Source organism: Gobius niger, assembly GCF_951799975.1.
Source record: "Gobius niger genome assembly, chromosome: 13".
NCBI lineage: Eukaryota > Metazoa > Chordata > Actinopteri > Gobiiformes > Gobiidae > Gobius > Gobius niger.
Window position 1 is genome coordinate 19,356,512 of NC_136864.1, and position 9,545 is coordinate 19,366,056.

At 36.9% G+C, this 9,545-nt stretch overlaps 2 protein-coding genes across 2 annotated transcripts in view; one reads left to right on the forward strand and one right to left on the reverse strand.

Moving 5' to 3' along the window:
• The window catches only part of sugp1 (SURP and G patch domain containing 1), a 191,106-nt gene extending 182,204 nt beyond the window's left edge, over positions 1–8,902 (forward strand). Inside the window, exons 2-15 of the mRNA XM_079568749.1 lie at positions 5,292–5,326; positions 5,636–5,804; positions 5,872–5,978; positions 6,085–6,321; positions 6,465–6,588; positions 6,676–6,776; positions 7,076–7,199; positions 7,282–7,571; positions 7,779–7,885; positions 7,955–8,132; positions 8,210–8,316; positions 8,383–8,528; positions 8,609–8,738; positions 8,823–8,902. Of these exons, the coding sequence (XP_079424875.1) occupies positions 5,308–5,326; positions 5,636–5,804; positions 5,872–5,978; positions 6,085–6,321; positions 6,465–6,588; positions 6,676–6,776; positions 7,076–7,199; positions 7,282–7,571; positions 7,779–7,885; positions 7,955–8,132; positions 8,210–8,316; positions 8,383–8,528; positions 8,609–8,738; positions 8,823–8,849 (1,866 nt within the window). The 5' untranslated portion in view covers positions 5,292–5,307 and the 3' untranslated portion in view covers positions 8,850–8,902. The remainder of the gene's footprint in view (positions 1–5,291; positions 5,327–5,635; positions 5,805–5,871; positions 5,979–6,084; positions 6,322–6,464; positions 6,589–6,675; positions 6,777–7,075; positions 7,200–7,281; positions 7,572–7,778; positions 7,886–7,954; positions 8,133–8,209; positions 8,317–8,382; positions 8,529–8,608; positions 8,739–8,822) is intronic.
• rnf126 (ring finger protein 126) lies at positions 1,179–5,070 on the reverse strand. The gene is made up of 9 exons (XM_079569396.1): positions 4,887–5,070; positions 4,162–4,220; positions 4,015–4,081; positions 3,694–3,932; positions 3,535–3,603; positions 3,385–3,454; positions 3,212–3,305; positions 3,008–3,123; positions 1,179–2,385 (listed from the first exon to the last, which is right to left on the reverse strand). The coding sequence occupies exons 1-9, from the start codon at positions 4,959–4,961 to the stop codon at positions 2,236–2,238; spliced, it is 939 nt and encodes a 312-aa protein (XP_079425522.1). The 5' UTR covers positions 4,962–5,070; the 3' UTR covers positions 1,179–2,235.
• Positions 8,903–9,545: the final 643 nt, after the last annotated feature.

The following is a 9,545-nucleotide window of genomic DNA, read 5'->3' on the forward strand; positions in this document are numbered from 1 at the left end:
GTTTTGTGACTATCAGTAATGGTTGGTTTTGGTATCTTACCGCTTTCAGAAACAAGATGGGGCAGAGTAGCCAATATATTTACCCAAGTAAGAAAAACGTTACTTTAAAATAATTTTACTCAAGTACAAGTAAAAAGTAGTGACCAGATATTTACTCAAGTAAGGGTGCAAATTTCCACATCATTTTGTGTTTTGTTTCACACAATTTATGGCGTCATTGAAATAAATCAGACTTCACTCAAACAGTTACTCAGTTTCTCCAAGTACATTTTACTTTTACTTGAGTCATTGTTTGGGTTATTACTTTTTATTTGTACTTGAGTAAAATTATTTCAAAGTAACGTTACTTTGGCTGCTATTTTGGCTGCTCTGCCCACCTCTGTCCATTTTATAGATCAAAATGAAGCATTTGCCACTTAAATATTTACTCACAGTGGATAAAGTACAGATACTTCATTATAATTTTACAAAGCAGAAGTAAAAAGTACAATTTCTTCAAAGTTACTCAAGTACTCGTACATGAGTAAATGAAGCAGAGTACTACGCCCCTGTGTATCATGAAGCTATGCTGCTTTTCTGTTCAGTTTATGATCAATTCAGACATTGTCCTGTAAATTACACCAGTCTGCAGTGACAAGGTGTAGACATATTGTATATAAACTTTCTTGCTTCATTTTGAGCTTCTATAACTGCGTAATGTGAACAGTTAAGAATGTGCTCAAATAAACTAAACCATCTGGTTGGTTTACAGATTAAATTTCATATTCTTCAGAAATGTTATATTTCACACCCTTCTTGCCATTGAAGTAATAGGTTATTATCTACATACTGCTAGGATAAGAAGAAGTCTGGAAACTTGTTGTACAAATAGATAATTGATTTTTATTTGTGTATTTTAAAGACTAGTTTGATAAATTACCATACATTATCTTATCACATGAAATGTAGACTTATTTAGGATTTAAAATACACTGAAATCATAAAGTGGGAATTAAAAAAAAAAGGAATCATATAATCCAAGTTGTTTTTTAATCGAACATTCAGCACCCTGGAAACATCTGCTCATGGATTATTGTTGATACTTTTGGTTTGCTGTTACTTTTAGTATTATACTAATTGTAAAAAATATATATTAATCCGATTATACTGTACTTTGTACGGAGCACAGATTAAAACACCAAGTAAATGCCCATTTTTGCTATTAATGTTCTTGTTGTTTTGTTTTTTCATTTCAAGTCAAAATAAAGTCTTCAAATATATTTGGCCAATTCACTACTCTTTAAGTGGCAGATGAAATATTACTGCATTATTTGTAAGTAAAACTACTGAAATGATCATAAAACATTTTTATAAGCTATAGTTTAACATTTGAAAATATTTTTATGGGAATTTATTATTTTAACATGAAACAAAACATTTTGTGCAAAGTAAAAAAACAAATGTGCAAATAAATAAGATAAGCATACACTCTCATGGCTACCCAATAGGTTGCGTTCATGTTACAGAATTCCATTTCATTGGGAGGACAGGGGCCAATACAACTCTATGGGACAGGAAGAGATTTGGAAAGAAATTTCCCAAAAGAAAATGTCCAAATGTTTTCCCTGATCATTATTTGATAGTGATTGGATTCACAAACCTGCCACTTCATTCGTATGGCTTAAAGTCTACTGGCCAACTTCACACACGTTTTGAATATTGTCTATATGCCTTTATGAGGCAATAATTAGACCATAGTCCATGTGCTGGAAGAGAGGAGTTTGAACTTTAGTACCAGTTTTGTTTTATGTGAATTGGCCCAGGAATTACAGAGAAATAGGCAATAAACTAAGACTAGAAATCTGCATTTTGACAGTTAGTTATGCCATATAATTCTCAGCTGCCCTCCACCTCAATGTTCTGATGTCACATGAACGCAACCTATAGCACGTCAATGGTCTCATCTCAGTTTGCATTAACCCAGGCAATGTTTTAAAAGCATTTTGTCTTTGACATAAACATTTCTGAGCACTCCCAGTCCATAGTTTAAATTCACAAGCTTTCTGAGCTGTCCATTGCCCCACCTTCTAGAATACTTAAGCAAAGCAGCATCAGCAGCAAAGGCTGAACCATCCACAAGTCCAGCACAAGGAATGGTAACTGCTCCATCTTGACACATCCCTTAGGACAAGATAGCGCTCTTGGTTTAAGTGCAGTTTAAGTCTGTTCTTATCAGGCATAGGCTGTCATGAGAAACTAAGAATTGGCAGCATTTTCATTGCTTGGTGAGCTGGGGGAAGATGAGGATGATGATGAGGGAGAGAAGTTTATTCCTGATAATCCTGGTGGATCAGTGGCTGTGTTCTGTCCGCTAAGACTTTTCCGGCACACGGGACATGTATCATGCTGCAAGAAGGCAATAACAAGCAAACATCATCTAGGATTCTGAACATTTGCAGATGTACAGTATTTAGTAACCGTTTTTATCTTTAATGACTGTCATGTACAGTACCTGTCAAAAGCTTGGAAACACTTTTAATGTATTGGCATTTCTTTATTATTAGGGCTTTATCACAATTATTTTCTCATACTGCTCAATCTCGAATTTCAATCTTATGTTTTTTTTTTTTTTAATAATAAAAAAAAATAATATGTGGCTGATTCATATCTTTTATACAAACCTCAGCTCAAACAACAACAAAACATGCTTTCCTCTAGTATCATTTAATACAAAATATTCTATTGTCTCATTCAAACTCCATAACTAGAGAAAATTAAGAAAATGTCAAAATTGTGCAAAGCAAGTAATCAAAGCAAAAACTATTTTAAAGAATATATTTCAACTTTTTTTGTTTAAAACTTAATTCAATTTTGTGTTAATTCATAAATGAATGCCTTCATTGAGAATCTACATGTAAATGGCCTTGAAATAAAAGAAAAACCAACACATAAGATAAGCGTTTCCAAACATTTGATGGGTACTATTATACATTAGAGAATGAATACAGATGTGAAGGCAAATCCATACCTGTTCCAGCCATGGTACTATACAGTCATTGTGAAATAAATGATTGCATGGTAGTTGTCTGACACTCTCTGACACACTGTAGTCTTCTTTACAAACAGGACACTCTAAACCTGCACCTGAAAAGGGGCAAAACAAATAATGTTTTAAGACAATGTGTGTGTGTTATTTTAATTATTAATTATCAGAAAATGTAAATGTTCCTACCAACATGTTCTTCAGTTATGGCAATTGTCGGTAGACTTTTTATTCTTTCCCTGTCGGCAGGAGGAGGTCCAGTGTTTTCAAACTGGTTCAACAACTAAGAGAAAAATGGGGGTATTGACTCAACAAATTAATGATGCCGCCCCCCCCACACACACACACACACACACAAATACCTGAGTAATTATTGCATCGAGTCCATTGGCACCCCAAGCGTAGTCCATTGGATTTGAGTGTAGCATACCCCTACAAATTGGAGTATATATAAAAAAACACATTTTCAAATAAATGAAAAGCAAAGCGCAACATGTTTTATTATTACTCACCAAGGTCCCACACCAATATTAGGCATTGCCGTAGGTGCAATAATTCCATTAACTAGCTGTTGAATAATTCTGCAAGACAAACCAAAAGAGTTATTTTTGCTTCCATATCGTCAGAAGACTGAAGGCAGTTTGGGCTTGAAACCAATTAAAAAGCCTCACCCCTCTAATGTAGGTACACCTTCATGGCGCGCCCCCTGACGTCGAGGCCCATGTCGGCCACGTGGTTGCCGAGCACTGTATCGTTGCCGTGACGCCATTTCCCGCTCTCTACGGTTTTCAGTCTCTCTATTGTCTTCTTGTGGAAGTCGTGTTCGAAGATCAAAGTTTTCATCAAAAATACCAAGAGCAAATGGACCATAACCAGAGGGAAATGTGAAAAGGTGTTGGTGATCCATATGCTGATGTTAAATAAAAACAAACAATCAATTAATAGACATTTTATAATATACTTTTTATATTTTTGACAAAAGTATGGCTCACCTCAAAGATAGGGCGGTTTTGGTCACTGGAGGAGGAAGAGGATGAAGACGTTGACCCATTTTCAGTACTGCAAAAAACATAGTACCACATTTTGTTGTGTATGATGGTTGAAAATAATACATAAACTAATAGTCTCTCTGCACATACCTCCTTTCCTCTGGTAGTTCTTCAATGAACCCTGACTCGCACACTGGACAGGTGTAATCCTGTGTGTTCAATCAACAATTGCTTAAATGCACCTTTGCATACATTTGATCTATTGCTCCCCTAAGACTATATTTTCCTTGTGTCTGATAGAACAGAAATGGCCTTGAACTGTTCATCCTAAGCAGTTTTGTACAAACTTCTGATAAAACTATGGTGAAATACTTTGATTATTTTATTTAAGGCATACAACTTATTTCCTCTATTTAACCTTTTTTGTTACTTTATATTACAAGAAGGCATAATTTGATCAACCAATTAATTGTGTAGCTTGATTTGATGCTATTGGAGGAAAAAATGGCAGTGTGGGAAGTTTCATTCCTTAACACAAACTCAACATTAGAACTATGTATATTTCAATCCGTATCAAAGAAAGATGCTGTGACAAACGCTGTTTTCGCAACAGTCCGCCATATAACGAAAGCAAACCACCCTAAACAAAACCACTCACATAAGGTAACACAGTAGAAGTTACTATTTAGTATACTGAAACAAAATAGATAACATTACACATCAATGGCACGACTGTCCTTCGTGTTGTCTATGGAGCAGGCTAATTAGCATAGCCTCACTACAGCAATGTTACCAAAGGTACGCTACTACCGACTCAAGTAAGCTCAGTTTACTCATCTTGGTAGAAAATGCTAAATAGCAGATGCCATTCTTACCGGTAATCGCGGACAAATCTCTGCTGAACATCTGTGACAGAAGAACCGGCTGGGTCGAGGGGGAGCTTCTGCCATTTTTAGCAGGGAGTTCTTTTTCGTACGCTACGGATAGCAACAAGGGTCAACAAACCTCGGAAAGAGCGCAGAGAAGACGTATGGCGAAAACGGGAAACCGTCAACAGGACCTTTTCCAGTCACCTAGGAGTTCACAAATCACACTGGCATAGTTTTATCCCATCTATTTAATCTATGATCAATATAAAGACCAATAGCCACGAAGATAAATGGGCTTCAAAAACGTACCGTTAGCTACTTTTATTTTGCTGTAATTGTGTAGCTCACCGGAAGCTTTATTGTGACTGTGTTGTGTCAATCGACAGCGTAAGGCCTGGACCATTTGTTTTGTTTTACAAGCAAAGGCATGGACTCCAGCGATGCAGGTAAATTGCCTTAATTAATGATGACTTGTCAAATCTGTTAATACATTTAAAACGTTTTGCTCAATTCACCTTAACTGTTGGAAATTGAAATAGCCGCACTAGTATTTAGCATAACGCAGTGCTAGCTCATTTGCTAGCATTCTATCTCAGCCTTCAATAAATCCATCTTACACATAAAAAGCTCTGACTATTTTTTTTTTTATTTTTTTTTTGTTGCACGGAGAGAATTCACGCACAGGCCAATATCAAACCGTAGTATCATGCATCTGACATATTTTGGCATATAACGTTAAATGTAATTCGTTTTAGGACGTGGAAGTTGGAAGTCTAAATCTCTTCAGGCACAGAAAAATAAACAGAACATGAATATCCTCCTACAAGAAAAGCTTATAGCACAGAAAAAACGGGAAATTGAGGAAAAACTGGCACGACAGGCACAAATGAATGCACAAGCATCTAACAAGTCACTACAGCCAAGGTAAGAAGCCATTCAGGTACTAATTTGTATGGAAGTGTGAGCATAATTTACTTTTTCTGTCTTTCAGTCGTTCTCCTATACCTGATTTGGCCTCATCAAACAAGTTTGTAAATGATGGAAGCTTTTTTCAGCAGTTTATGAAGATGCAGAAAGACAAAGCTACCACTATTTCTGGTCAGTATATTCATCTTAACAAATAAGAAATATGCAAAGGTTTCCTGGGCATGATCTAAAGCAGAGGAATTAGCCATCTAATAAATTGACGTTGACATGTTTTTAGGCCCTCCAAGCGAGATAAACAGTTCTGCGTCCGCTTCAGCTGTGGGAAACATACAGCAAAAAAAGAGTATTCTTTTTGGCAAGCGCCCAGGACTCGGAGTCAGTAGCATGATTAGTCAATACAAGAGCTTTTCTCAGTCCAAGAAAAACCCTATTGTGAATCAAAGACCGAGTGCCTTTTGTTCATCAGACGATGAGGATGAGGATGCAGATTACTCAAGATTTTTAGAAATAAAAGGTAACTCAATAATACCTGTGCTTTTTGCATTATTTGGGTATCCTCGAAGACATAGAGATTTCTTTGCATCTTCTCAATACTGCTGTGGCACAACTGGCAGTATATTGGTGCCCTAAACAAATGTTCTGATGGCCTGCCTAAAGTCTCTCCTCCAGAGGATTCTGACACGAGGCTCATTATTGACAAGATGGCCTCTTTTGTGGCTGAAGGGGGACCAGAGCTTGAAAGAAGAGCTAAAGAAGATTATAAGGATGACCCGGTTTTCTCGTATGTCAATTTGTCGATTTTGTACAAAATTAGCAATCAAAGCATTTATTGTAATCTAAAGACTATCTCTGCTTTTGCCTCCTAAAGATTTTTATATGATAAAGACAGCAGAGACTATCTGTACTTTAAAAGAAAAGTGGCTGAACTTCAAAGGAATGTGCAAAAACCAGACAATACTTTTGATAGTGGTAAGTAGAAGTTTGAACATTCTGTTTTTGTTTTGTTTTCTCTTTACTTTTTCGTACAATTGTTGTATTTGTATGTCAGAAGCTTGATGGAAAAATGTATTCATATATTGTTGTGGGTCTACTTATGGAATTTAAATTGAAAGAAAGCTTTTTATATTAGTTAAAACAGCTGCCCATTTACCAGACTTCTTCCTTGTTTTATACTCTATTGGCTCTAGAATGGTGGTGTATGAGAGCAAGTTCAATACGATGCAGTATTTGAGTGTGAATTGAGTCCAGTACTGATAGGATGCTTAAAGTCTCCCCCCCAGTGGACCCAGAAACCCAGCAAGTGGCTGAGAAGCTGGCTAGGTTTGTGGCTGAAGGTGGACCAGAGGTAGAAGCCATCGCTGTGGAACGAAACAGAGACAACCCGGCTTTCAGGTCAGTCAGAGTCACAAATGGAAATTATAAAATCAAAGTCAAATCTTATTTGTACCATTAGTGAACAGTTTATTTTCTCCAGTTTTCTGTATGATCATCAAAGTCCAGCCTATCGCTTTTACAAGGAGAAATTATTGGAGCATAGTGGTGCAGCCTCCCATACATCATCACTGGCCTCAACAGAGCTTCAACTTCCAACTCCTCCACTAGCTGCGAATGGCCCATATCCCAGTCAGGATCCAGATCCACCTGCCAAACGAAAGAGAAAGAGTAGATGGGGTTCTGAAGATGATAAAGTCCAACTGCCCATTCCACCCATTGTTATTCCAGAAGATGTAGGATTCCCTCAACCCAACATACCTTCACTCTCTGGTATTAAAATTATGTACACAGTGTTTTAATTCTGTTTTTCCCATATTGACTATTTAAAAGGTGCGCCCTCTGGCATTATCTTTAATTCCCTTAACGTTTCAGTTTCAGCTAGTGGTAACCAGTTGACTATTATAAAATAAACTTGTCTCAAACAAACGGTATGATGCAATTCAACACAACTACTAACTATACTGTTTACCATTTTAGCTCAAGAGCTAAAGGGACTTGGTTATAACAAGGGAAAGCCTCTTGGCCTGGTTGGAGTCTCTGAATTATCAGAAGATCAGAAGAGACAGTTAAAAGAACAGCAAGAAGTATAAATATTAATAAACACATCATTAAGACTAAACATACAACATTTTGAGCAACTGTTTCTTTCATAGATGCAAGAAATGTATGATATGATTATGAAACACAAGCGTGCAATGGCAGACATGCAGGCGATGTGGGAGAAAGCTATAAGAGATCATCAGCATGAATATGACAGTGATGAAGAAGTAGACCAGTCTGAAGGTACTTGGGAACATCGCCTCAGGAAAATGGAAATGGAGAAAACACGAGGTTAGTCAAATGCTTAATTTGCTTGTGAACCTGGTGAACATGTTTTAAGTTGCGTCAATTATGTTTCCTTTCCTTAGAGTGGGCCGAGTCTCTCACTGAAATGGGCAAAGGGAAACACTTTATAGGGGACTTTCTGCCTCCAGAGGAGCTTGACAAATTTATGGAAACATTCAAAGCACTGAAGGTTGCGTGTTTTATTTTAGTTATATATTTTTTCTGTGAATGTGACATAAAATATCTTTGTCCACAGGAGGGTCGAGATCCTGACTATTCAGAATACAAGGAGTTTAAGTTGACAGTGGAAAATCTTGGATTTCAAATGCTTATGAAGATGGGCTGGAAAGAAGGAGAAGGTCTTGGTAGTGAGGGGCAAGGAATCAAGGCTCCAGTGAACAAGTAATTAAAAATACTGGTTAAAGCATTAGTTGTTATACTGTGAAATGTTATTTTAACGGTGTTTATGTATTTCCGTTAAGGGGAACTGTAGCTGTAGATGGAGCGGGTTTAGGAATTGACCGTCCAGCAGAGCTCACCAAAAGTGATGATGAATATGATGCGTTCCGAAAGAGAATGATGCTTGCCTATCGCTTCAGGCCTAATCCACTTGTAAGTTATTTGTTTTTACCTTTTTTCTGTCGCATCAACAGAAAGACTTACTTATAATAATGGTCTTTCTTCCTTTTTTCACAGAACAATCCACGGAGACCATATTACTGAATTTGAAAATAGAAAAGTCAATCAAGAAAGTTCATATTGTAAAAAATAAATGTTGGATTGCTCAAAATGTATCTTCTTTGTTTTTGTCACTGTTTTTTACTTTTTTTCTACTCTTAAAATTCAGTTATTGACTTTGCAATATTATTTTGCCTTTATGCCTAGTGGTGGCATGTTTGTATCATTAGCTTATTTATTTTTTTAAAGGACAAAACAAAAGAACGAAAATATTTATAATTTCCATGAACTGATTTGCTCTACACCAGGGGTACCCAATAGTGCGGCCCTCAGACCAATTTTTGGTGACCCTTAGGCTTTTTGTTGAATTGGCACACATCTCCAGAGATAGTATTTGTACTGCAAGTTTCATTATTCCATACAATTCAGATCTCAAAGATCTTCTTGTGAGACAGAGCTGGCATTTTGGTCCCATGCCTAAATAAAGGTGTGGGGCACGGTTTGAACCATCCGGGGGAATGTTTCACCACACTTATCACGGATCTTTGGCTCCACACACTATACATTTATGCGGCCCTCGATGAAAACATGTTGGACACCCCTGCAGTCCACCCAATAAAGTAATTCACAATTTACATGTACAGTGAAGACAAAGCTTGCGCAACATTTCCCCAGAATTAGAATAGACAATTACGTCTCAATCTGAATCTGTCGTGCACACCATGACACCTTTTTTCACTA

Excerpts from the sequence above, each read along its gene's own strand:
- rnf126 (XM_079569396.1), bottom strand. The coding sequence starts at position 4,961 with ATGGCAGAAGCTCCCCCTCGACCCAGCCGGTTCTTCTGTCACAGATGT. Across the intron at positions 3,604-3,693 it reads GGTGTACCTACATTAGAGGG|AATTATTCAACAGCTAGTTA; the intron begins GTGAGGCTTTTT and ends TTTGTCTTGCAG. Across the intron at positions 3,455-3,534 it reads AATATTGGTGTGGGACCTTG|GGGTATGCTACACTCAAATC; the intron begins GTGAGTAATAAT and ends TCCAATTTGTAG.